The 26,789-nt window shown below is 42.4% G+C and overlaps 2 protein-coding genes across 5 annotated transcripts; one reads left to right on the top strand and one right to left on the bottom strand.

Annotated features, from left to right (window-relative positions):
- Positions 1–9,235: 9,235 nt before the first annotated feature.
- herpud2 (HERPUD family member 2) lies at positions 9,236–21,068 on the top strand. Of its 2 annotated transcripts, none has more exons than XM_067237796.1 (9): positions 9,236–9,691; positions 10,581–10,990; positions 11,558–11,635; positions 12,048–12,167; positions 12,465–12,625; positions 12,695–12,820; positions 19,465–19,800; positions 19,923–20,049; positions 20,372–21,068. In XM_067237796.1, exons 2-9 carry the CDS (start codon positions 10,844–10,846, stop codon positions 20,531–20,533), a joined length of 1,257 nt encoding a protein of 418 aa, XP_067093897.1. In that variant the 5' UTR covers positions 9,236–9,691; positions 10,581–10,843; the 3' UTR covers positions 20,534–21,068. The 2 variants fall into 2 exon arrangements, with proteins under 2 accessions (XP_067093897.1, XP_067093898.1); XM_067237797.1 differs by having other exon boundaries at positions 11,530–11,635.
- On the bottom strand, positions 13,994–17,706 carry LOC136944152 (putative nuclease HARBI1). 3 transcript variants are annotated; one of them, XM_067237792.1, is made up of 13 exons: positions 17,332–17,706; positions 16,980–17,050; positions 16,716–16,892; positions 16,564–16,625; positions 16,395–16,481; positions 16,266–16,307; positions 16,024–16,197; positions 15,926–15,944; positions 15,531–15,579; positions 15,256–15,425; positions 15,071–15,186; positions 14,863–14,974; positions 13,994–14,768 (listed from the first exon to the last, which is right to left on the bottom strand). In XM_067237792.1, the coding sequence occupies exons 1-13, from the start codon at positions 17,487–17,489 to the stop codon at positions 14,398–14,400; spliced, it is 1,608 nt and encodes a 535-aa protein (XP_067093893.1). In that variant the 5' UTR covers positions 17,490–17,706; the 3' UTR covers positions 13,994–14,397. The 3 variants fall into 3 exon arrangements, with proteins under 3 accessions (XP_067093893.1, XP_067093891.1, XP_067093892.1); XM_067237790.1 differs by having other exon boundaries at positions 15,256–15,579; XM_067237791.1 differs by having other exon boundaries at positions 15,071–15,162; positions 15,256–15,579.
- Positions 21,069–26,789: the final 5,721 nt, after the last annotated feature.

Here is a 26,789-nt window from a genome sequence, read left to right as displayed (position 1 = left end):
GTAAACAAAGCCAGGGTCTCACTCGGCGGCAAGTACCCTGAAACTCGATCTCTAGCTAGCTACCTATTGACCAATTTAGCTGCTATACCCTTACCCTCTGTCAAAGAGGCAAATAATTAGCAGAACACAAATGAATGAAACAAACTCTGGTTACTTACAGTCAGATGGCAGTCACGAAGTACACTCAGTAAGACACTATTAGCTCTGAATCTGATTACAGAAGTCAGGGCTGATTTAACCAAATTCTACAATGGCCCTAATTATGTAAACAAAGCCAGGGTCTCACTCGGCGGCAAGTACCCTGAAACTCGATCTCTAGCTAGCTACCTATTGACCAATTTAGCTGCTATACCCTTACCCTCTGTCAAAGAGGCAAATAATTAGCAGAACACAAATGAATGAAACAAACTCTGGTTACTTACAGTCAGATGGCAGTCACGAAGTACACTCAGTAAGACACTATTAGCTTAAACGTCCTTTTAAGTTGTCCCTTCTCGTGATATTTTCAGGCATTTAGCCTACTCATATTGCATTCATTCATTAATAAAGAACCCCCTTTGAAGATTATTCTACGACTTTACCGGCAGAAGATAGAATCGCGATTCAAACAGTACCATCTGCTAACTGAAAATATGCCCCCAAAAACGTAAATAAGCTTGACATTTATTTAGTGGAAAATCTCTCATTCATAAAAAGCTCACTGGTAGCGATCATTGTCAGTAACAACGCAAAATGCGATATAGCCCTGTGTGGAGAAGCTGCCCCGGTAAATTCTACTACTACAGTACAGTACTAGACTACTGCTGTGTTCGTCTTGGTAGCGATTGCGTTGGTTGAATTCGATTTAACGTTCCGTTGTACGGTTTAGGCTGAAATTAATTATTTTCATGAACAGATTGACAAAGTTTAGGCTGTGGCAATGAAGTTCAGGTTAGTAGTCAGATTGTTTCAACTATTGAAAGACTTTTGAGTAAGGGGAGTGCCGAACATGTTCTGTCGCCGTTTGACTTGAACAGCTGAGGAGTTTTTGTTAGCTACTCACACTATTGTCTCGGGTAGGCTACAGCGTTGCAGTGAGCTACACTGGTTTGAAACCACAGGTAATGGTAATTTCACCAACAAATCGTTTACTAATGTCAGAATAAATCATAGAACGAAAATGTATATGTGAGGAATGTTTATTTTAACGATTGAAAACAGATACATCATAGACCACTGTAGTATGTGTTGCCCGGGCAACACAGGCTAATGTCATGATGCTAATACTTCAGTGAAATAGTAGACTACTGTTTCCGAAAGTAGATGTACTTCCTTAATAATATCATCTTATATTGTACATTACACAGCAAAATTGTGTGTCATATCACAAAGTAAAATGAGTAAATAGTTATCACCCTGGCCTCTTTTCTTGTGGCGTTTCTGCAGCTGCCTTGCAGTAAAGCTATAGTTAGCCTAGCTATCCCCCAAGTTAACAGATGCGAAACGAATGTTCTGCCAAAGGTAGTCACGCGTGTTTTCGTGACGTTAGTGACGCAGTGACATTAGTAACGTCAGTGACTGTGGCTAGCAAATTAGCCACCGTTAGCTTCACTTTTCGCCACAAAAACTTCACTTAAGCCTAAACCATGCAACGGAACGTAAATTCCAATAGAAGCAACTCAATCGCTACCAAGACGAAACTTTTGACACCTACGTTGTCTATGTAGGCCAAATATTGGCTGAGTTTTAGGGGGGCAAAAAGAATAATAATAATAATATATATGTGAGAGAACAAAGGTTGTGCTCTCGCCGAAGGCTTGAGCACACCCAATAATAATATATATGTGAGAGAACAAAGGTTGTCCCCTTGCCGAAGGCAAAGCACACCCAATTAGCTGAGCAGGTATAATCTAATAATATATCTGAGTCTGATGCCCGTGACCGAGTAGAACAAGTCATAGAGAGCTTGGCTGCATACTCTGCCGTCACAGATTTACACATTAATAGTAGCTCTGCCACTGTTTTAGTCATTGTTTGACATCAAGTTGCTCAGTCTGTGATGCGTCCTCTAAAGACCCGGCAATTCAATCAATTTCCCGGCACATTTGCAATGTAATGCAATGCAGATGTGCACACCGCCCCCTACCGAACAAGATGGGTAGCTCGGTCAGCAGGGAGCTGAAGAAGAGCGGCTACTGACGTCACTCTGCTGCGCCGCTCTGAATGCTTTTTCGTTCATTTTGCATTTCTGCAAATGCATTTGAATTTGAATTGTGGTCACGATTTTGCAGCCACGTTCTTAAAATGAAAATGCATTTCTGGAAATGCATTTGAATTTGAATTGTGGTCACGATTTTGCAGCCACGTTCTTAAAATGAAAATGCATTTCTGGAAATGCATTTGAATTTGAATTGTGGTCACGATTTTGCAGCCACGTTCTTAAAATGAAAATGCATTTCTGGAAATGCATTTTAATTTTCAAATTTTACATTTCAAATTGAATTTTGGTATCTATGCTGGGGCATGTTTTGAAAATTAAATCTCAAATGTCTATTTCATTTTCATTTTAATTAAGTGAAAGATTGAGCACTCTTGAAGAAGAAAATTAAAATGCAAATAGGATGATTTATTACTAATTTCATTTGAGTCAAATAATGCAGCCACATTCTTAAAATGCAAATGCATTTCTGGAAATGCATTTGAGCTTTGGTAACGATTTGCTTCCATACAGATCTGGGGAAGGGTACACAAACATTTCTACAGCATTGAAGGTCCCAATGAGCACAGTGACAGTGAGTAAATGGAAGAAGTTTGGAAACGCCAGGGGTCTCATTTATGTAGCCTGCTGAACTGAGACCCACACAGGACACAACTACTTCTTCGGGTTCGTTCATTTTGGCAATTCTTACAGAAAACCGTGGCTACATTTATAAACGTGGCGTACGCACAAAACGGGGCTGAAAATGTGCCTAAGCCACTTCCCACGCAAAGGTTGTGATTTATAAAAAACAAACTTTATGGGAATGTGCGGTCCTCCACGCAAAGTCTGACCCATGCGTAGGCCTATACGCACATTTTGGAGACAGTGGGAATTGGCAACGCAGATGACTGCAGAAAGTAAATGTGGGAAGAACAATTATATTTTGTTTTCCTCACACACGTTTTTTTCACCCCATATCGTCATTATCATAAATATAAAATCCAGCAGTGTTATTTGCTCTTGTACTGAGTGATAATTGTTCCATAAGCACCTTGTAAAATCCAACTCAAATCTTCAATCAAAATTCAACGCTGTCTCACCACATTGTCCACTATGGGTGCAGGAGGAGGAGATCTCATCGATGCCCCGACTGTATGGAATACAGGATAACATATAGGCCTATCCGAGCGGAGCGTTGCAAGTTGGATTTTCTCAACTTTATGTAAATGAGGAGCGTGAAAACGCTAGCGTTGGCCAATCAGATTGGTTTCTTGTTTCTTGTAACGTAGCAACTGTTGATCATGGTAAACATTTCTAGGTTTTACAATTTCAAGATGGAGGAGAAACTTATCGTATGTGTCTGCACACCCAGTTCTGTTCAGAACAAAGTTACGTCATGTGACGAGCCTGAATTTAAAGATTACATTAAACTAATAATGCATGGTGCAGGGTTTCCGACGTTGTCAGTGTCCCTAGTGTGTTTTTATACTTTAAAATTCAGTCTGGTCACATTACGTGACTGTTCTGTGTAACTGCTAGCTTGCTAGCCCAGCCTACAAACGACTGGTTGAGTGACCGGTGGCGTAATATGTATTCTACAGTAATCTTGCACTAGTAAAAATTCTGTATTTTTACACAAATGTGTAAAAGTGGTATTTTGATCGATATTGTGAGTACATGAACTCAAGTCTGCACGCTTGGTCATGACTACAACAGTGACCTTAGAGAACTACAACTCTGTATTAACTTTAACACGCCCCCGAGCGTGGTGTACTGTGGGAAGGCAAGCGGTGCAGAGCGTTAAAAGATGCTGCAGTGTGAACGCACCGTTAACGGTACGTGTCCACTACAGCGGAGGGGGCGGCGCGGCGGCGTCGGCTTCCAATTCATTTTCAATTAAACCAGGCGTTGACGCTCGCGAAGGGCATTGTGGGAAGGCGAGCGGAGCGTTGCAAGTTGGATTTTCTCAACGTTATGTAAATGAGGAGTGTGAAAACGCTAGCGTTGGCCAATCGGATTGCTTTCTTGTTTCTTGTAACGTAGCAACTGTTGGTCATGGTAAACATTTCTAGGTTTTACAATTTCAAGATGGAGGAGAAACTTTGTCAGTGTCCCTAGTGTGTTTTTTTTGTCCTTCACTAACAAATCAGCATTCATTAGCAGAATGCTAGCGTGTTATGGGCAACAACGACTCACCCTGTAAGAAATCGAAAGTACATAAGTACTTGTTCATTCTACTTTCGACCTATAATCTATGTTGAACATGCAAAAACTACAATCAAATCTGAGATTTCTCAACGACAATCAGGTGAAAGAGACAAATTTAGCCGTTTAGCTCCTTAGACTCCCATTCATTCTGCACTCGACCGCGATCACTCCCAGTGGAGCTCTGGTGGAACTGCAACAAAATTCGGTACAATGGGGCTTGATAGGGAGTGGCCAAGCTCTCCTTAAACAGGCTCTGCTACAACTCTGCATTAATCTGTCTGACACGCCCCCGAGCGTGGTGCACTGTGGGAAGGCGAGCGATGGCAAGCGATTTGCGTCGCTGCAATGGACACGCACCGTAACAGTGTCTGAGAAGTTGCGCTTTTTCATTCTTTCCGACCTGTCGCCATGGTTCACCGTTACAAAAGAACAATCGCATGTCAGGATGATTAATATACTGGATTAGCATTCATGAGGTGCTTTGCATTGACTATTTATGGTTAAAAATGGGCGTGTTCAGGGCGGGATAAGATGCTGATTCATGTACGCACACTTGTGGGTAATCTGTGATTTATAAAGGTAACATTGCTTACAGGTGTGCGTACGCACGGTTTTATAAGTCTGAATTGTATTTGGCGTACGTCATTTTAGGCTTTTGGATGTACGTCCACTTTTAGTATGAATCCTACGCACAGTTTTATAAATGAGACCCCAGGACTCTTCCAAGAGTTTGCCGCCCGGCCACACTGAGCGATCGAGGGAGACAAGGTGACCAAGAACCCGATGGCCACTCTGACAGAGCTCCAGCATTGCTCTGTGAAGAGAGGAGAACCTTCCAGAAGGACAACCATCTCTGCAGCACTCAGTCAGGCCTGTATGATAGAGTGGCCAGACAGAAGCCACTCCTCAGTAAAAGGCACATGACAGCCTGCCTGGAGTTTGCCAAAAGGCACCTGATGGCCTCTCAGACCATGAGGAACAAAATTCTCTGTTCTGAGCAAACAAAGATTGAGCTCTGGCCTGAATGCTAAGCGTCATGTCTGGATGAAACCAGGCACCGCTCATCACCTGGCCAATACCATCCCAAAAGTGAAGCGTGGTGGCAGAATCATTATGTGGGGATGTTTTTAGTGGCAGGAACTGGGAGATTAGTCAGGATCGAGGGGAAAATGAGTGCAGCAAGGTACAGACACATCCTTGATGAAAACCTGCTCCAGAGCGATCTGGACCTCAGACTGGGCCAAAGGTTCATTTTCCAACAGTGATTGAGAATAGTATTGAGGGAAGGGGGGCACGACGACGACGAATTGAATACATTTGGGAATAAGGCTGTAAAATAACAATGTGGGAAAGGGGAAGCACTGTGAATACTTTCTGAATGCACTGTACACTCTATGGCCATAAGTATGTGGACACCTGACCATCACACCTGTATGAGCTGCTTGTACATCCCATTCCAAAACTATGGGCTAAAATATGGAGTTGCCTCCCCATGTGGCTATAATAGCAGCCACTTCTGGAAAGGCTGTACATTTATATGTTGGAGTGTGTGTGAGAATGTGTGCCCTTCAGCCAGAAGTGCATTATGGAGTTTGAGCACTGCTGTTGAGTGGTTAGACCTGGCTTGCAGATGGCATTATAATTTGTCCCAAATGTGTTTGATGGTGTTTAAGTCAGGGATCTGCACACGCCAATCAAGTTTTTACAAACCAAACTCTACAAAACATTTCTTTACGGACCTGGACATCTGACCCTCCTCAGGATCATCCTAATAGCAGTGGGATTGTTGGGGTCCTCACACAAGATGGACTTCCAGATGTCAGGAGCCTTGTTGGGCTTAGAGCTCTGGAGGTCAGGGGTTTTGGCGTGGCAGCTGTTTTTGGTGTTGGATTTCCTGTCCAGAGGTAGCTGTATCCAGACTCCTCCCAACAGAACACATACACTTGTCCTTTAGACCACTGTTGCCATTAAACATAGACATCTTCAATCTGTCTGATGTGGAAAGACATGTGGCTGTAGGCCTGCCTCTGTCGCTGCTTCTCTCTGAGTAATGACAGGATCTTGAGGACCCATTCAGTGCGCACAGTCAGACAAGCTCTCTTTGAAACAGGGGTGTTCTTAAGATTCAGCGAGTATGATATGGTGTCTCCTCCTTCACTCTTCCTCAGTCCGTTCAGGTGACCTGCCACCTCTCTGACTCTGTCCTCCACATGCTTCACAACACTCTGGGACAGGCCTGAACACACTGAGGCCTGCTGGGATGGCTGGGGACAAAACCATCTGACCATCCTCAGGATCATCTTGATAGCAGTTGGGTTGTCACACAAGATGGACTCCCAGAGGTCAGGAGCCTTGTTGGCCTTAGAGCCCTGGAGGTCAGGGGTTTTGATGTGGCAGATGTTTTGAGATGTACTAGCTGTACCCTTACTTTCCCCACTAGAACACAAAGACTTGTGTTGGTCCTGTAGACCACCGCTGTCATTAAATGCAGACATCTTCAATATGTCTGATGTGGATTTCTGAAAATGAAACTGTCTATTTGAATCTGTTGGCATAATATCCTTGCATAATACCCTTTCAAAACAGCAGTCAGGCATCCCCTTATAGTTTGTGTATCTAAAATCGAAGTTAGATACACAAAACTTTATAAATTCATTGTATAAGCTAAATCACCTGCTCCATTTTGTCATTCTGAAACGTCTTTGAAACGATATTTGATATTGACTGCAGCTCAACGGTGTCAAATAGGTTGCAATGGTAAATGTTTTATGGATTTCAGCTACTACAGTGGAAAAAGAGATGCCGTTTGAGTGCCACCAAAGATTCTCAAACAACATGTATTTTGACTCATAGAATTATGGAGCATGCTGTATTGTGACATTTAGTTCAAACATTCCAACCTACACAGCAAGCTAGAAACAAATGATATCTATTATGAATCAAAACATAACATTTGAACATTTCTCAGAAAATGGAAAAGGTGAGTCTTACAACATATGATAAAATGATCAATTTAAAGTCTCTAATGTAAATGTAACTTCATACTCTTATCAAAATGTGCCAATACACTATACAATTATAGATCCAAACAGTTAGCTACTCCTAAACAAAATAATTCAAATGTTTACACATCCCATATAATGGGGCTATGTTCTTTTTCCATGTAGCAACATCATGCCAGTGGTCAAATGGTCAAGCCTCTGGTCTCTGAATGGAGCAGCCGGACCAGAGCTCCAGCCACCTACAAGGACAGAACCCCTGTCCTGCATCCCTCTGAGCCCAACAAGGCTCCTGACCTCTGGGAGTCCATCCTGTGTGAGGACCCCAACAACCCCACTGCTATCAAGATGATCCTGAGGAGGGTCAGATGTCCAGACTCCTCTCAGAAGGCTGGGTTCTGTCCCCAGCCATCCCAGCAGGCCTCAGTGTGTCCAGGCCTGAGACTGAGAAAGACTGAAGGATTAGCTCAGCCAAATGCTCCAAAACTTGTTTAGCATATACTAGTTTAGATACAAATAAAACGTATGTTTCTACACAAAACAATTTAACAGTATATTTTGATTATTTTGGGCACATGCTACCTACAGGCGTACAACAATAGTCTAATTGTCTAATTTGTCAATCGCCAACCTTTGGCTCCATCCACACGTCAGTCAAGGCACCTAGCAGCAGGGGGAGCAAGAGAGCAGCCACCCAGAGTGAAGGAGAGCCCAGCTCAGCCAAATGCTTGCGCAAATGAACAAATAGACAGAGAAGGGAGCTGTAATGCTGTTCCTTTAATTTTTAATCCATATAAGAATGTACAATGTACCATAAACACATAACACATGCACACATAAACACACTTGAAAATAAATCTGCTAAAGGTGGTTCCTCATCATAATTTTTAATGCTAAATGAGGCATCAGCCTGCTCTGATATCTGACACCTTATATATCAATACAGTATGATTTACACAGATTTTGCTTTTATAGAACAGTGGTGTATAGTTTTGAGAAAACCTTATCTGATTTGTTTCAGCTGCAGGGCTGAAAGATGCCTAAAAACAGCTGCTACTTCAACAGTGTAAGTTTTATTTTTGTATTGTCATTGACCTTTTGAAGTATTCAAGCTCATGTATGGTAGCCTTACAAACACAAACACACATGCACACACAAACACGTGCACATGCTCACACTCCCACAGAGACAATGTTCACTGGAATCATACCTAAACAACATGCTGATAGTTCTGCTGGACCTGGAGATGTGCTGTGTGACGTCTACTCTGTGAGAAAGTAGGAAGCCCTCAAGCCCTGTCTGGTGTGTCTGGCCTCTTACTGTGAGGCTCACCTCCAGCCTCTCCATGAATCTCCTGCATTTAAGAAGCACAAGATGGTCAAAACCTCCTCACTACTGGCACAATACATCTGCTCCTGTCACATGGAGGTTCTCTGTTTTCTTACTTACTTTAATAACCTAATTAGAACACTATGCACAATGAAAAAAGTGTAAAACTGGTTGAATTTAAAATGTTTAGTTAATTATATTATAACTTGTGCCTCTTAATTTTTTTCTGCTTAATGTTTTCTTTGTACATTTATATAGTCCTCACTTTCTATTTAATTTACATTCATTAATTTGTAGTAATTGTATTTCTAGTTATATGTTGTTTATTTTGCTCTTGGATATTTTTATCATCCAAGGATAATTGATCCAATTGTTCTGAATTGATTGAACTTTATTTGATTAATCTATTTCTGTCCAACAACTCCTTATTTTACCCCTAGGCAGCATGTCTTCAGTTAAGATCCAGCCCACTAAAATGATAAATAGCAGCAGTGTTGAGTTAATCATGAACGCTTCCATTTGTGTCTGTGGTCCTTTCTTCAAGTTCACCTGTTGACACTCTTACTGTTGAGTTGTCCTGCTGTTGTTGCTGCATCCATATGCAATCGTAATGTTGTTCCTTCTAGTAAAGATCCTTTCACTGTCCTTTCCAGCTGACTTGGCACAGCTCTATAAGAACACAAACATAAAATATGGTCAGCATACAGACTGCAACATTTTTGTCAATGGTGTATGTTAAATGACATTTTCTATTAGCGAATTCCAAAAGAACTTCCCCCTAGGTGTGACCATAGATATATATATAAAGGCCTTTATATATATATATGGGTGTGACAGCCTATCCATGAACTTGAAAAAAAATGGTGACGTTACTTCCGGAAGCAAGTAACTCAAGGCGTCCTACCAACTGGCTAGCATTAGTACTGGAAAAGGCGTCTGAGCTAGCCTAACAAGAGGACAAAACCGAGAAAAACAGGTACTTGGCGAAATAGATGTACTTATTATATTGCATACATTTCAATTTCCGTATGTCATGCAGCACATGAATGAGTTATTGAATTACCCAGGTGACAGTCCCCATTTCAGACAGCGAGCTACAGTACAGTACTGTAGCTAGTGCCAGTGATGTGGCTAGTTGGAATGTAACACATAACAAGCTTAGCTAGATAACTTAATAACGGTATGTAACGTTCGTTTTAAAATTGAGATAGTAGATTTTAGTGATGGTTGAACACATTTTTGTTCGTTCGGGTACACAATTGACTTAAGAGACGCTGGCAAGCCAATTGTTGCTAAAAAGATCCTGCACTAGCTAAATCTGCCCGATTAGTTGTTTTGACACCCGACCCGAGTGTGTACAGTATTATAGCAAGGTGACGCAACCTGACAGGTGCTTTGACAATTAGAATGTTTCCTCCTTAAGTTTAGATAGGTCCACTGTAATAGCTATGTTTGTTTTTGTGTTTCCGTGACGTGTTTGTGCTGGCTAACATCTGATGTTTTGATAAGATACAAGACGGTGTTTGATATGGAATACCATTGCATATCATTTACATTTAGTCATTTAGCAGACGCTCTTATCCAGAGCGACTTACAGTAAGTACAGGGACATTCCCCCCGAGGCAAGTGGGGTGAAGTGCCTTGCCCAAGGACACAACGTCAGTTGGCATGACCGGGAATCGAACTGGCAACCTTCTGATTACCAGCCCGACTCCCTCACCGCTCAGCCACCTGACTATCATATGTCTTAGTCTTGAAGTGGGGACTGTCACCTGGGTAATTCACAAGGTAATTCTAGATCAGTTCACAAACTGATCTTGCAATGAAACTAGTCTAAATAAAATTTCAAACACTTTACTTTCCAGAGCCATTGGAGGTGTAGCTGTGTCACGTGAGGAGGAAATCCCCAAGACATTTGTGATTTGGAGCTAGCATAACTTGAACTATTGTTGTGGATTGGTCCATCTCCCACCGTTATTGGCTAAGACTTGAGATGACAATGAGGAAGAATTAAGGTAGTTGTTCTCACTCAGGTGCGTGGGAGGAGGCGGACCTTAACCCCACCCCACCCAACCCCCACCCTCCAAGTATAGGTTTTAAAGACCCTACCCCCTCATTAATATGAAACATGGACTCTGGAACAGTTGACAGTCCCATCACTTTGGTCATTAAGACCCCCAACCAAAAGTATGACGACCAGACCATCAACTGTTTCCTGAACTGGACGGTGGAAATGTTGAAGAGCCACATCTCCGATGTGTACCCTAGCAAGCCGGTAAGTGAACATGCAGGCTCTGTGTAATGTTATGTAGCCTTTCCATGTACTTCTTTTTCCGTTGGAATCTAAATTAAGGGATCATGGAAACTATGCTATTTACTCTACTGGGACCAGTGAATGTTGTTTGAATGTATTTATGCTTTAGTTGGTATACTGCATGAAATATGGTGTATTAGGGACTCTGTAGCTTACATTCTCCAGAAATGTTTCTTAAGGAACAGCGGAGTTGCATTTTGTTAGGCTGGTGATAGGCTGTAGGGCAGCCACATGCTCTTGTGTTATATATAATCTACTGCTATAATGCCTTAATCCTTACCTGGAGATGTGTAATCTCTTTAGGAATGGTAAGGATTATATATCTCATCTCAATGCAATATATTTCATGAGGTCCATCATAAGCTAGCACAGCTAAAACAAAGGTGAAATACAGCGGTCGGTTACTTTGTTTTCACTGAAAAGCCTACAGCCTACATAGCGGCTATATTACAAACCATAATAAAAGAAACTAGGCCTCATTCAACTGCTTGCATTGTCAGGGTGACAGTGTATCTGTGTCCTTTTCAGTCCTCCAAGGATCAGAGGCTGGTGTACTCTGGCAGACTCCTCCAAGACCACCTCCAGTTGAGGGATGTCCTGAGGAAGGTATTTAAGAGTTGCCTTGGCTGTGCTGTTTGTTATTGTGTGTGTGTGTGTGTGTGTGTGTGTGTGTGTGTGTGTGTGTGTGTGTGTGTGTGTGTGTGTGTGTGTGTGTGTGTGTGTGTGTGTGTGTGTGTGTGTGTGTGTGTGTGTGTGTGTGTGTGTGTGTGTGTGTGTGTGTGTGTGTGTGTGTGTGTGTGTGTGTGTGTGTGTACCAGCGTTTGTGTATTTGTAAGTGTGCTTTCAATGAAGCCCTCCACCGAAACCATTGCTCTTTGACAATAGCTATTTGGATCAACAGTCACAAAGCTTTCTTTCAGAATTCTGGACATTTCTTTTCTAAAACCCGGCCTGGCCCTCTTTTATAGTCTTTATCGCTCCCTTTTATCTCTCTCTCTCCCCCCCTTTCCAACCTCAGCAGGATGAGTACCACATGATGCACCTGGTTTGTGCCTCTCGAAGCCCCCCGGGGTCACCCCCCCCCTCAGCTCACAGCCATGCTTCTAACCCCGCCTCTCATCCCAGCACCAGCTCCATGGTGAGTCCCACTGTGGTGAGCTATGACCTCAACACATCTCTCTATCCTACAGTAGACTGTTATACACAATACACACATAAAAAAGAATAGAGGTCCTCTAGAATCAGATATTTCTCATTGTTTTGTCTAATGTGTTGCTTTCTGTGATTATTTTCATGCATCTGGAATATAGGCAGCTAACTCACCTGTCTGAATCTGTACTGTCTAGGATGTATGTCAATCTAGTGGTCATAGCTGCAGATTTTGCATTGCTTGTGTGTGAGCCGGTTCTTGATTGACTTACATCTTATCACTCAGAGTTCCATCTCCTTGGCCACCGCACCCAATCAGGAAACTCAGTCCTCCTCGTTTTCCCCCTCCTCCGTGTCAGTAACAGGGAGTGATGACGGCCTGAGGCATCGCAGAGGCTTCCCCCAGTCTGGCCCTCACAACCCTACCTCCACTGGTGGTATGCAATGGTAAGCACCCACCGCACTGTGTGTGTGCACGAGTGTGTGTGCCCTAACCCTCTGGTCTACCTTCCACAGGCCAGATGGGACTCGGTATCCCCTACATGGGCGCTTGGCTGCTGGCACCAACCCCCATCCCATATACATGCCCATGCAGGTGCTCTGGTGGCAGCAAATGTACGCACGACACTACTACATGCAATAGTAAGTTAGGGTGGTGGGCACCTCGACTTTAGGGAGTCATTACCACACCAATTCTTGTACAGTCTAAGAGTCATATCTTCTAATAAGGTTATATTGTACTGGATGTTCAACTGGTAATAATTAGGGATGCACTGATATGGATATTTTGGCTGATACTGATAACTCTTAATATTTAGATACCGATAACCGATACAGGGCTCTATGCGACCAAAATGTGTACGGGTGCGACTACATTTTTTCCTATATCGCACCGGTGCACCTAACCTCCTCGCATCCGCTGTCTCTCCACAAACGAAGCGTTTGTTATCCTAAAACGGAACTGACACTCATGGTTGGATCATATCGTGGTCTACCAATCAGAGACAGAGATGGGGCGGGTCTTTGCCTCTGATTGGCTGTGATCCAGATATTCCTGTTGCTCCGTGCTGTGTGATTGAAATTACGACCAGGGGCCTGTTGCACAAAACTAGGATAAGGGATTAAGCCAGGATATCTTGGTGATCCTGGCTCAATTGATCCGTAATCCGGTTGCACTAAAGATGGATAGGGGGCAGGAGGATATGTTATGGTATAAATTACCATGGAGATTTATTCTGTGGAGCTAGCCTGCTCCAGACCAGGCTAAATTCCAGGATCTATTTAATCTCATCCCTAATGTCAGTCAGCAGTCACCACAAATGGAAACCAATAGTTATTTCACTGCTCACTATACATTGTTATCACATATAACTAGACCCACTGTCATTATTTAAACGTTTGTGATCATTAATTTCAATGATTTTGGATAAAAAATGATTTTTAGATGATGTTGCTATCATTAGATAATTTACAGTTTCCCATAGACTATAAGGCTATATATAAAATGATAGAATATTAGGGCCACAGAGGGGAAAAAAACACAAGTCATAATATTGTAACCAGTTGTTTTAAAGGAGGACAGTTGTTAAAATGACAGATGTGGGGCATTTCGTGAAATTGTACTTCAGTATGGTTTCATAAACAAAGACATGCTGATGTGCCAGAATATTAAGTATCACATTGTCATAAGTATCAAAACTGTAAAAACAATATGTAGCTTTTCTGCAGAAAGAACCAGCCTCATAAATTTATGACTTTATCCTTTTTCTTCAGTGTGGCCCTAGTACTCTGTCATATAAACAAATACACATTCCATATGAATATAAAAACACAATGTGTAACATTATGTTCCTTTATTGAATAAGGACAAAACAAAGCAGGTAAACCATCAGCTCCTTTCGAAACTGAAGTCACAGTGACTCTACAAGATGGAAAGCACAGAATCCAAGCATATTATACAAAATGATACATACACATTCAAAGGTCTGTATATAACACACCCTGCATGTCTGCACACTAAAATAAATGCAGGACAAATCCATACACATCAACTGAACAGACAAATGAATGGATGCAGTAGCCTCCCTGCAGCCTTGTATTACACACAGTATACCGCACAAACATCATAAGAGGCCAAATTCGTAAAAAAACGAACCCAAAAAAACCCAAATTCCTCTGCCACCGCAGGACATATTTAACCAAAATTGAAAGCACACATACTAACTAAAATAATTCAACACATATTGGTCCCTCAGCAGCCGACCACTGTCGTCATCAGGGAAGATTGCCGGATTGTCCCAGTCCATGGCTGGTGGCACTCTGGGGGCCCTCTCCTTCCTCAGGCAGGCCACATTGTGGAGGACAGCACAAGCCACAGTAATATCACATGCCCTAACAGGGCTGACCCTTAATTTGTGAAGGCAGTGAAAGCGTGCCTTCAGGAGGCCAAAGGTCATTTCAACTCTGGCCCTGGTCCTGGCATGGGCATGGTTGTAGGCCTGCTGTGCTTCCTGGGGGTCTGTGAAAGGTGTCAGGAGAAAAGGCTGGCAGCCATACCCCCTGTCTCCCAGCAACACACCAGAGAATTCACCTGTCAACACAAAATCTCATCATTACTACCTCATAAACACAGTGATATTCTTGACACAGCCATGATGGTTATAAATAGGGGTTGTGTGGCTTACCTTGTGATAGGCACTGATAGATTTCAGAGGCCCGAAAGATTCTGGAGTCATGGACTGAGCCAGGCCATTTTGCCACAACATTGCTGATCACACAGTCAGCATTGCAGACCATCTGAAATCATAAGATGAGGAATATTACACCAATCAATGCACATCACTGGCAATGCAGAGTGTTCGTCAATGGACAATATCAAAAAGTTATGTTCACCTGAACATTAATGCTGTGAAAGGATTTCCTATTCACAAAATCGGCCTCATGGGCACCTGAGGGGGCTTTTATCCTTATGTGTGTGCAGTCCACTGCACCAATGACATTGGGGAAACCTGTCACACAAAGTAATGAGTATCCTACTATGTGTTAACAGTTGTCCTGTAATTTGTAGATCCTCTTACCTGCAATCCTATAGAACTCCTCTTTGATGTCACAGAGTCTTCTGTGGCCAGGGAAGGAGATGAAGACATCTGCTAATGCTTTGATAGCCAGACACACACTCCTTATTGTGCGGCAAATTGTGGCCTTGTTCAGCTGTTCTGCATCCCCCACTGAGTACAGGAAGGCTCCACTAGCAAAAAAGCGCAAGGCCACACAAACCATTTGCTCCACACTCAGTGCATGGCTCCGTGCAGTGCGGTGCTTAATCCTGGGACCCAGTAGTCTGCATAGATACCTGATGCCATCTGCAGAAAACCTGTATCTTTCATATAGATGGTCATCAGGGAAGGCCAGTGGGTCCAACCGGTCCCTGAAGACCCTTTCTCGCCTGAAGGCTCTCCTCAGCACAAGTGCTTCTTCATCCACCACATCTCGCACGAATGGGCATGCCATTGTCAGAGCAGAAAGGAACACACAATTTTGGGCCTTCATATAGGCTAGTGGCCACACCTGGTGCTGGGGGGGTGGGCAAAAGAGGGCGATGCCTTATAACGATGACTTGGTTGTACTGATTGCTGGGAAAATAAAAAAAACCTTAGAAAGATGCCACCGTCCTGTGTGCTCACAATAAGAGCTCATATGTCATGGCTCACTTGACTTTACGAGAATATACCTAATTTTTATTTTCAGCTGTGTCATCTTCTTGGAGCTGGGGGAGGAAAGAAAAATAATGATTAATACATTTGTGTTACAGTTAGCATACAGTGTACATTGAAGGCATATCTCACCTCCCTCTCAAGTTTTTTTATTTCAAGGTCCAGTTTCCTAATTGTCCTCTTTTTTATTTCGGACTCCAGTGCAAGATTTTCCATCTTTTTCTTCTTGTACTGAATGTCTATGTCTGCCAGTTCTATTTGGCGCCGGAGGTGGTTGCCATACAACTTTCTGATAGCTTGTGAGCTCTGTGAACACAATACAATTAGCGCAGCTGGAATTTGGCAGGATGTGGTGTCCTTTTATTAATACGCACTATGTTGCCAGGCTGGTTTTCCCACTGTATAGCATCTGGGTCCTGTAAAAGAAATTAGATTTTTTGATTTTGATGAGGACTCCTCACCATTGTAGAGTAAATAGTACTTTCACAGTCTTAACATGATACCTCATGCCTTCTGGAATCCAGAGAGATGGTCTCCTCCTCATCATCGTCTCCATCATGTGCTGTTGCTGCTGCACTGGGGCCTTCACCCTATCACATTTAATCGGATTCATATTGAAGCTAGTAGACAAGACATGCCAGGCCTACAGTATGCCTTTGATGGAGTACTCACTGGATCAGCATCGTCTGGTGCTTGTGCTGGTGGCTCTAACAGGAACACAGTGCTGCCAGACACTGCAAGGCAATAGGTAAACCAAAGTCAGACAGTCCAAATTGATTCAATATGAATGTGGTTGTATCCCATGTAGAGATGGAAGGACATACCTTGAATGAAGCGGGTGGCATCTTGGGAGGAACCTATGCTCGTCTCTTTCCCCCCAGGGATCCCCTCTAAGACGGGCCTGCCTTTATTTAGCTCCAAGGCCATGTCCTCTGCTGGGGTAAGGTCAGCCTTTGGTGACCCACCACCCGTGCCTTGTCTGTGGGTATTCTTTTTCACTGCTAAAACAGTACAGACAATGTGTGAGCAGGCACCTTCTGGGTACAATATATGCTTGTGCTTTGTTAAATATTAGTCAGGGACCATACCATTCTGCAGAATGTTCTTGTATTTGATTTTGACCTGCTGCCATGTCCGTTTTGGCCCGTTCATGTTTAATCTACACACACACACACATATTTAATGGAGTCACACTGCAAAAAATTACTTGGTATTTTTGTCTTGTTTTCAGTAAAAATATCAAAAAATTTATCATAGCTTTATACAGTGTGATGGAGTTACTTTACACAATTTCACTCATATCTGCAGTGCATTTCAATAAAAAATTTAACCGTTTCATAATTACAGTACAACTGCATTTTTGGAGATGTGAATTAAATATTTGAATTGTAATTGTGATGTTTCAGCGGAGCGGTGAGTATGTAATTGTGCACTACTTACGCATTCAGGCGGTCTGCAATACTTTGCCACGCTTTTTCTCTTTGCTTTATCACTGTGGCGGTGTTGCCTTTCTTCTTAATTATATCTTTTACCTCCTCGTATGCCTCCATGAGGATTTGTGCTTCCGACGGGGAAAAGTACGCGGCTCTAGTTGCCATGGTAAATCAGTTAATCTGTGATCTGTGGCGGGGTCTATTTGAGTGAGCCGTGAGCGCGCACCTATCCAGGATTGGTTTCACCTGGCTTAATGAATCCGTGTCTGCTCATCCTGGCTTGGTCTTTGTGCAACCAATTAAGCCTGGACGCACATGTTTTGGCTTCATTGAGCTCAGCTGAGTCATTTATCCCGGATGTCTTAATTCTACTTTTGTGCAACAGGCCCCAGAGCACCAGAGAGTCAGTTTAGCAGACCTGGGCATAGTATGGCCCGCGGGCCATAACCGGCCACAGGCTGTCTCAATCCGGCCCGCGTGAGGTAAATCAAAAATTTAAAATAAATAAATGTGTTGAGCGGTAGTAAATATGTAGTCCTGAAAGACTACAGTGATCAGGCGATTTACATATGTGCGCTTGCGCAACCTCACCGACAGGAGAGTTAGCTGTTGGTTAGCCCTCGAAAATGAAATACTTTGCCACTGATTAACTTTTAACAAGACATGGACTTCTAAGTATCTGTTTACTGAGGTCAAAGTGAAAGCTGTGAAGAAAAAAAACTAACGCGGACATAATAAGAACTTGACTGATTCAGTGGGCGCGGGTTGATGGTTTGCTAGTTGAACTGCAGACCCTGATCATTACCTGTCAGCTGTCCTTCGCATATCCACCTCAGACATTCAGACAGATTTCGATGCACTTGTTCAAGCCCACTGGATTTCTCTCACAGAACAAAATGAACTGAAAAAACGTATTGCTTTTTGTATAAAGTTGATCAATTCCACATCTTTAACATACTGCAAAACAACTTTTCAGTGTTTGTGAAGATTAACTGGTTACAAATAAAATGAAACACTGTTGTTGTTGTTTATACTGTTTATTACTTCTATAATCTTTCCTATTTGACCTACACCAAAATCTAAAATATTTATATAATGATTTACAGAATATCCTTATTCTTCTGATAACCAGTAGCAGCTAATCAAAATATATACTTTACTGCTTTTTACAATGTGAGAAAATGAATAGTGAGCAAATTGATGAGGCCCTCCAACACATTTCAGGTTTCTTATGTGGCCCCTTGTAAAAATGAATTGCGGACCCCTGAGTTACGAAGCTGAGCCATGGAGCTAACCCATGGAGCTAGGATTTTGATGCTAGGGAGAGTGTGGCAAGATGATTTAGCCAAGGCCATAGGGCAAGAAGGCCAAATTACAGGTGTTGGCCATCTGAAGGGCATGCGACAGCAAGGTGGGACCTGCTATAAGACTTTGAGCCATGAAATGTTAGGTCTAAGTTCAGGGAAGCACTTTTAAACAGTAGCACTTTCTATTTTGAAATGTTTTATTTTGCTTAAAATGTTTTAGTTTGGTAGCTCAGTGAAGCACTTAAAATATATATTTTTTATAGACAGTATGATTGTGCTTAAAATAAAAAATATATTTACCTACATCTTATTCTTGTTTAAGATCATTTACATAATATATATGAATGTATATGGAGCGTGATAAAAAGGTGACCTTGAAATTGTGGCGACGCAAGGAAAAATTTGGGTGCACCTAAATTTTGTGCTGGTGCACCTAAATAAAAAAGTTAGGTGCACCAGTGCAACCAAGGCAACAAGTTAGTCTGGAGCCCTGCGATACATGCCGATAAATACAAAGCCTGAGTCTAATTACAAAAACAAATGGCAAACAAATACAGTGGACAACTGCTTTTATTAAAACCTTAACTGCATAAAACATCTAGATATTTATTTTACCAAAATGATCATATTTCTTAAATATTACCAAAAAATAAGTGGTTCAACAGGCGGAAATAATCCATAATTTATCGGCTTTAATTTATTGACCAAATTTTCTTTTCTGACCGATAACAATATCACTAAAAATAAACATTGGCCGATACCGATGGCCGCAGCTATATCGTGCATCCCTAGTAATAATCATGTTGGGCCTGTTTTCTGTGTCTTTTTCCTAGCCAAGCAGCAGTAGCAGCCTCGCAACCCCCCAGTGCCAACCTTCCCTCACTGCCCAGCCCCTCCCCTTCCCCCCAGCCCGTACAGCCCAACGAGGCCCCGCCCCCACTCGGCCCTAACCCCGCCCCTAACCCCATACAAGAGGACCGGCCCGTCAATCCCAACATTCAAATGAACGCTCAGGGCGGGCCGGTGATGAACGAGGACGAGGTGAACAGAGACTGGCTGGACTGGATGTACACAGTGTCGCGGGCGGCCATCTTGGTCAGCATCGTTTACTTCTACTCCTCCTTTAGCCGCTTCGTCATGGTGATGGGCGCCATGCTGCTTGTTTATTTGTGAGTTCTCTTAGGTTTGGTGTGAGATCAGAGCATGTGTTTCTTCAAAGCACCATCTCGTCTGTTTTGAGAAGCAAATTTTTGTGGGTATTTGGGTTTGCACATATGCGTGTGCCCCGCAGGCACCAGGCTGGCTGGTTTCCCTTCAGGCCGGAGTTCCAGAACCCAAGAGCCGGGGGAGTAGGAGCACGAGGAGGGGTTGTAGCTCCGCGGGAGGAGGCGGACCGACACCAGGACATACAGGAAATGGTTAGGGCAGTTCTCATAAACATTCGGGCTCCTCCCAGCCATCTAGACCCTTCTGTTAACAGTTGAGGTAAATGTACAGTATTGTGTAAAAGTCTTTGGCATGATGAAAACTAGTAAAGCAAAAATGCTGATATATATAATGAAAAACCTTTGTACAGTACTGTAGGTTAGTAGGTTTCTATCATTATGGATTTCCTCCACATATACTATCTCCCTGTTCCTTTGCCTTTTCTTGAACTATCAAAACTGCCTTGGAACCTGGATTCTCTGTAATAATTCTCTCTTTCTATTCATCTCTCTCCATTCTCCCACTCTTTTTCAGGAGCGGATCATGGATGAAGGGATGGAGGAGGAGGGCGACAGTGATGGTCAGGAGGACGAGGCAGCTGTTCGCCAGCCGGGCTTCCTGTCCTCCGCCTGGTCCTTCATCAGCACCTTCTTCACCTCACTCATCCCAGAGGTACGACCCCACCCCGCCAACTGAACCACCCGCTCAGATGCAATGAACGTCTGCTCCCATTATCTCTTCATTCCTCCATCCTTCCAACTCCAGCCCACCTCCTCTTGCTGCTAGCACCCAAGACAAACTCTTGATCTCTCCACAAAAAGGGTCATTTAGCAGTGTTAGTTAGTGATGGGGGCAGGGGGGAGGGTATGATGTATGAATAAACACATAAAGAAACATTCAAGCATCATGCTCATGTTGATTGTGTTTATCACCCTGATGTCCATATATTTGAGTTGTTTACCAAACATGTATACAAGGACACTCAAACATGCATAGGTTCTTTTTGATCATGTTGACCATAGACCATTGTCCTATACAGGGGCCTGTCTTCCATTGTAAGTAGTCATGGCATATATCCTGGTGATTAATAAGAAGTTTTGTTTAAGGACAGCACAATATTCTCTACACAAGAATGTGTATTGTTGCAAAGATTCTTGCAAAAAAATTCTGTGTATATGAGCATCATAAAGGCTATTTACATATATATATATATAATATATGCATCCTCATTTCCGACTGTTTTTAAATAAAATCTAGATGTGGTTTTATAAAATGGTGTCTGTGTCATCTCTATTAATCACAGGAGTGTGTGTGTGTGTGTGTGTGTGTGTGTGTGTGTGTGTGTGTGTGTGTGTGTGTGTGTGTGTGTGTGTGTGTGTGTGTGTGTGTGTGTGTGTGTGTGTGTGTGTGTGTGTGTGTGTGTGTGTGTGTGTGTGTGTGTGTGTGTGTGTGTGTGTGTGTGTGTGTGTGTGTGTGTGTGTGTGTGTGTGTGTGTGTGTGTGTGTGTGTGTGTGTGTGTGTGTGTGTGTGTGTGTGTGTGTGTGTGTGTGTGTGTGTGTGTGTGTGTGTGTGTGTGTGTGTGTGTGTGTGTGTGTGTGTGTGTGTGTGTGTGTGTGTGTGTGTGTGTGTGTGTGTGTGTGTGTGTGTGTGTGTGTGTGTGTGTGTGTGTGTGTGTGTGTGTGTGTGTGTGTGTGTGTGTGTGTGTGTGTGTGTGTGTGTGTGTGTGTGTGTGTGTGTGTGTGTGTGTGTGTGTGTGTGTGTGTGTGTGTGTGTGTGTGTGTGTGTGTGTGTGTGTGTGTGTGTGTGTGTGTGTGTGTGTGTGTGTGTGTGTGTGTGTGTGTGTGTGTGTGTGTGTGTGTGTGTGTGTGTGTGTGTGTGTGTGTGTGTGTGTGTGTGTGTGTGTGTGTGTGTGTGTGTGTGTGTGTGTGTGTGTGTGTGTGTGTGTGTGTGTGTGTGTGTGTGTGTGTGTGTGTGTGTGTGTGTGTGTGTGTGTGTGTGTGTGTGTGTGTGTGTGTGTGTGTGTGTGTGTGTGTGTGTGTGTGTGTGTGTGTGTGTGTGTGTGTGTGTGTGTGTGTGTGTGTGTGTGTGTGTGTGTGTGTGTGTGTGTGTGTGGGGACAAATTAGAATGTGTTTAGTTTCCCACGGTCAGAGAAAGAACCGGGCAATCTGCAAAATTAATATCTTTCAGGTGTCCTCTTTATAACCCAACCGACATTCTGTTTCGAATTCGCATTTACAACCGATATTCAGCTGCTTTCAAAGGAGCTGGCTAGCTAACAGAACGACAATAAAAAGTGGATATACTTTCAGTATAGATCAGTGAATTGTTACATAAATTAATGTGTTTACGGATGTCAAAACTACCTGCACATTGCAAATGGGCTACGACATTATAATCACCAGCTGCATCACAGACGTTGGCACCTTACTACCACTTTAGCCTCCTTGGTCGTTTTCTTGAGGCAAACGGGCATAAGTCAGGAGCAATGTTGATACGAATTTAGTCTCCTCGGTCAGTTGTCGTGTGCCAATGCGATACAGCAAATACAAAACTATTTTATAGCATTGCACAGCACAAAGGAAAAAATTAAACGTTTATGTAAACATAGCAAACACGTCTTTGGCAGAACTACGTGATTACGTGCAAGCGCTGTATGTTGAGTTAGGCCTACAATCATGACAACTGGTTAAACCATTGTGCATGTAATGACTTCTGTTACGAACTAAATGTCTAGATGTTTGTGGTGGTAAGACCATTTAACAGAGAACTAATATAATACATTTTGATATGCATGCAATTGATGCAATTGATAATGTAGGAAACAGCAGGCAAAGAAGGCTACATTATAATTTGCATAAATGTACTAGAGTATTGGCAATGCTTAAAATAAGGAGAAATTGCTTTTATGATGTGCATAAATGACTAGAATAGATGAGGTTGAACAAGTACTTCAGAGATGACAGAGAATTTCAATTGTGATCTGATAAATATAGGTACTAAAGCCACTGAGAAGAACTGTCATCACCAGCTGCATCATGGCACGGCACAACCTATCTATAATTCCAGCCATCTGTGTGTCACCGACATCATCATGGGCACTGTGCCCTATCTATAATTCCAGGAATCTGTTTGTGTGTGTGCCACCAGTTTTATCAAGTGTGTTATCTATAGTTCAAGTAATCTGTTTGTGTCTCACTGACACTGGTATACCAGGAAAAGGGACCATATCTCCCTGATATTGGCCTCTCTTCACTGGTTGCCAGTCAAATATAGAATAGATTTTAAGGTGTTGTTACTTGTTTTTAAAGCTTTACATGGATTGGCTCCATTGTATATTTCAGATTTTCTTAGGCTGTATAACACTTCCAGGCCCCTTAGATCATCAACCTAGCTCCTTTTAGCCATTCCACAGACTCGGTTGAAAACGAAAGGTGATCGTGCCTTTTCAGTTGTAGCCCCTACTCTGTGGAATAAACTGCCAATTGTTATCAGGTCATCCCCCACCACCGAGACATTTAAGTCTCGTCTTAAAACATATTTTTATTCTTTGGCTTTCGAGTCAGTTTAGGGTCACTTGCTTACTGTAATTGTGATGTTTGTCTGTTGTTCTTATTTATTGTTGTTTTGCCCTATTTGATGATTTTGTACAGCACTTTGGTCGGCATTGGCTGTTTTTAAATGTGCTTTATAAATAAAAATGACTTGACTTGACATCTTAAGCACCAAATGCATCATTGGCACTGTGCACTAGTGTCTTATGTCAGATTTAGTGAGGAACGTTTGTGAAAGTTGATTTTGTGTCCTAAAGATGGCACTATTGTCAACCTGTCCAGCTACTTCACATCAGTACTCTACCTTTGAAGGAACCCCTCATTTATTTGAAACATTACATTCCAAAAAGGTGTTATAGATAACCTTAAAGATAACATTTTTTAGGTCTGAAATAATTTAGGATTACAGGTTGCTCCTTGCAATGCTGATAAAGTTTAAATGTTTCAAATCTCAGGTTTTAAACTGGTTTAATGTAGGCCTACCTAATGCAACTTATAGTCGGGAACAGTGAGTTCAACGTATTGAGAACATGTGACTGAATAAAAGCTGTAGGTATGATGACCAAAAAGAAAAGAAGGATGGTGAGAGAGCGCAGCTGCTTTAACAATAAATGTGCGTGCATGCACAGACGCACACACCGTTCCCCCCATGTCATCCTCTATGCACAGATAGGGAGAAGAGTGGGGAAACTGCACAGACAGCGATGCACTTCGGAGTCCTCCAAAAACCCTCTAATCGAATGACTATGGATTTTTTGTAGTTCGTCGTAGAATCTCAATTAATTATGCATGACAGAGGCTTGACGGGCCTCTCACTTCGTTACGCCGCCCTCCTAGGCGACTGATCCAATAAGGTTACGATCCCTTGGCTCCAGTCCGAAGGTTGGACACCCCTTATCAGTGGAATAGATTTAGTAAAGATGGTGTTTGGGGCCTTGTACGACATTTCATCATCATAATAAGCCATTGTTATGCACCAGAGTTGTCCTTCTCTGCTATCAGACCTGGTTGTCTTTGGGGAGTCTGTGGTTAGTCTGGACACCTGCCATTATAGGGAGGTAGGAAGGGACAGTAAGCTGGATGGTGTCGGGGGAAAGATGAAAGGAGTTGTGACACAAAAGGCGGTGGAGGGTGAGGTGAATGGATGCTGTACGGCTTATACATCTATTTGAAGGGGCACTGCATACATCCAATGCAATGGGCTAATGTGTATTGTCTGATAATCGAGGAAAAGCTCTATAGTGGTCAGTGTCTGTGTTTCAGTCTCTATTGCATTAATGACATCCTTAGGCCTGTAGGCCTATAGCCTTGTAGGTTAGTGTGCACAATAGGCCTAAAGTCTAGACTACGCAATACCAATTAGACAATTCGATTTAGCTGATTTCCAATATGAAAGATGAAGAAAACTACAGACAAAGTAACTGTTTTAGCTTGTATGCACTTCATGTTTAGCCACTATAGTCACGTGGTGCTCTTGTTGGAAGATAAACGACCTTATTCGACCCAGTCACCACACCATAAAGCACAACCTCTCAGTGCTAAACGTTGTCTCCAACATTGCAGCCTAATGCGCACCCGTCTTCTTCCCCTAGACTATTTAAACAACCGCTAAAAGCAATGAGAAAAAAGGCTAAAATGCTAAATTGATGGAAATGACATTAGATACAGCTCGCGCTCCTCAGTGTGTAAATTATGCCCGCGATGCCCCAAAATGGACTCTCTGGCCCAACTGCTTCTTCCAATTTGTTTCCCCATACCTCACGGTGGCTTGTCTGCCCTTCCCCTATCCCTTTAATTTAATCAAGGCTAGCACTAGATGTTATTTATTTGTTTATTTATTTATTTTCAAAGGATGTAACAGATTCTTATCAGGGCTAGAAGTGGACCTTTCTTCCTGGTGAAACGGTGACTAACGTCCCGCCATCGATCCCATCGGTTTGTCTGTGGCGGTCAGGCCAATGCGTCTGGCGTGTACTAAAGTGTGTAGGCTATGTGTTTTTGTGTGTCTTGTGGGTTTACACTGTAGGACTTTGTTTGCCAGAGATGTTCAGAATGGGTAGTAGGGTAAAAGAGAGACATGTAGTCAGCCCGACTGAGGTTTGGGTCACGAAGAAGCACATTTTGGTGTAGGTTATTGTTGGAGCCAAAACTATGATTATTATGATTTCAATGTTAACCTTTTGCCTTTATGAAATTGTTATGAATTGTGCATGTTAGTCGGTCTTTAAGCGTGGCATGTCGTCAGAGCGTTTTGTCAATCAGCTGAGCAAGGCGGTAATTGCATCAACTGGGGTCTAAACAGCTGGCTGTCATTCAGTTAGTGGCCTTTGGTTTGATAGTCATACGGTTTTTGACCGCTGTTTCTAGACCCTACCGCTCAGATCAGTTACGTGAGTTGAAGTTGTTTTTTGTTGTCTTTATTTTGGTCTGCTGTCGTGATGTATATTACATTTTGAAGACTGAAGGAAAATAAATGCAACAAGGAAAAGGAAAACTGTGGAGTGAGTCTGAGTCTTGTTAAAGCGCGTCGACCTAGGCGCATTCCAAAGGATAAAAGGGAACAAAATGTACGCGGAAAGTTGCTCCCACAGTTATGTTGTGGAAAAGAGACCTGTTGTTTTTCTGTTGTAATGGACTAACCTAAATCTCAATATGCCACTGGGTGGCACTCTAGACCAGCATCCCCTTTTCCATAGTAAAGTAAAATAAGTTGTAGGCTGTTAGGCCTTTCGTTAATTGTTCTCTTTTGTTTAATTAGCAACAAATGGTCTGGATAGGAAACAACCTTATTTGACAGGGAGGGACACACCTCATCAAATCTTCATACACAAGTTAGTGATCTTACAATTTTGAGTGATTTGTCTGAGTAGGCTATGATGCATACTTTAATGTAGACAACAGCCAAGGCAAAACGTTAAGAAACAGGCCACTACCAAAAGAGCAGATTTAAGCCTCTTATCTAGAAAGTAAATAGTCTAATATTGACACTTCAGTGAGTCATTCTTTAATAAGACAAATCATCACTGTTATAAATAAACCTGCACACACACACACACACACACACACACACACACACACACACACACACACACACACACACACACACACACACAATATATACCCGTTTTGGGTAATAGATAAGTGAACCAAAAGAAAACATATTTGAGATTGTTTTGGGAGGGGGTGAATATATATATTTGTCATGGTTTACAAATAACATCTAGATGCTTCAGATAGTACATTACACATTATCATTTTCAGGACAGAAATAAATATATTGCACTTTAAAAATCAACAAAACTTAATCTTGTTAGATGTCATTTTTTGGGATTACATAAGACATAATATTTAAACACAGCAAGAAAAAGAAAATCAAAAAATAATTGCCTCTCTCTTCCTA

The sequence above is a fragment of the Osmerus mordax genome, chromosome 6 (genome assembly GCF_038355195.1).
Source record: "Osmerus mordax isolate fOsmMor3 chromosome 6, fOsmMor3.pri, whole genome shotgun sequence".
Taxonomy (NCBI): Eukaryota; Metazoa; Chordata; class Actinopteri; order Osmeriformes; family Osmeridae; genus Osmerus; species Osmerus mordax.
This window is presented reverse-complemented; position numbering and strand designations above follow the sequence as displayed.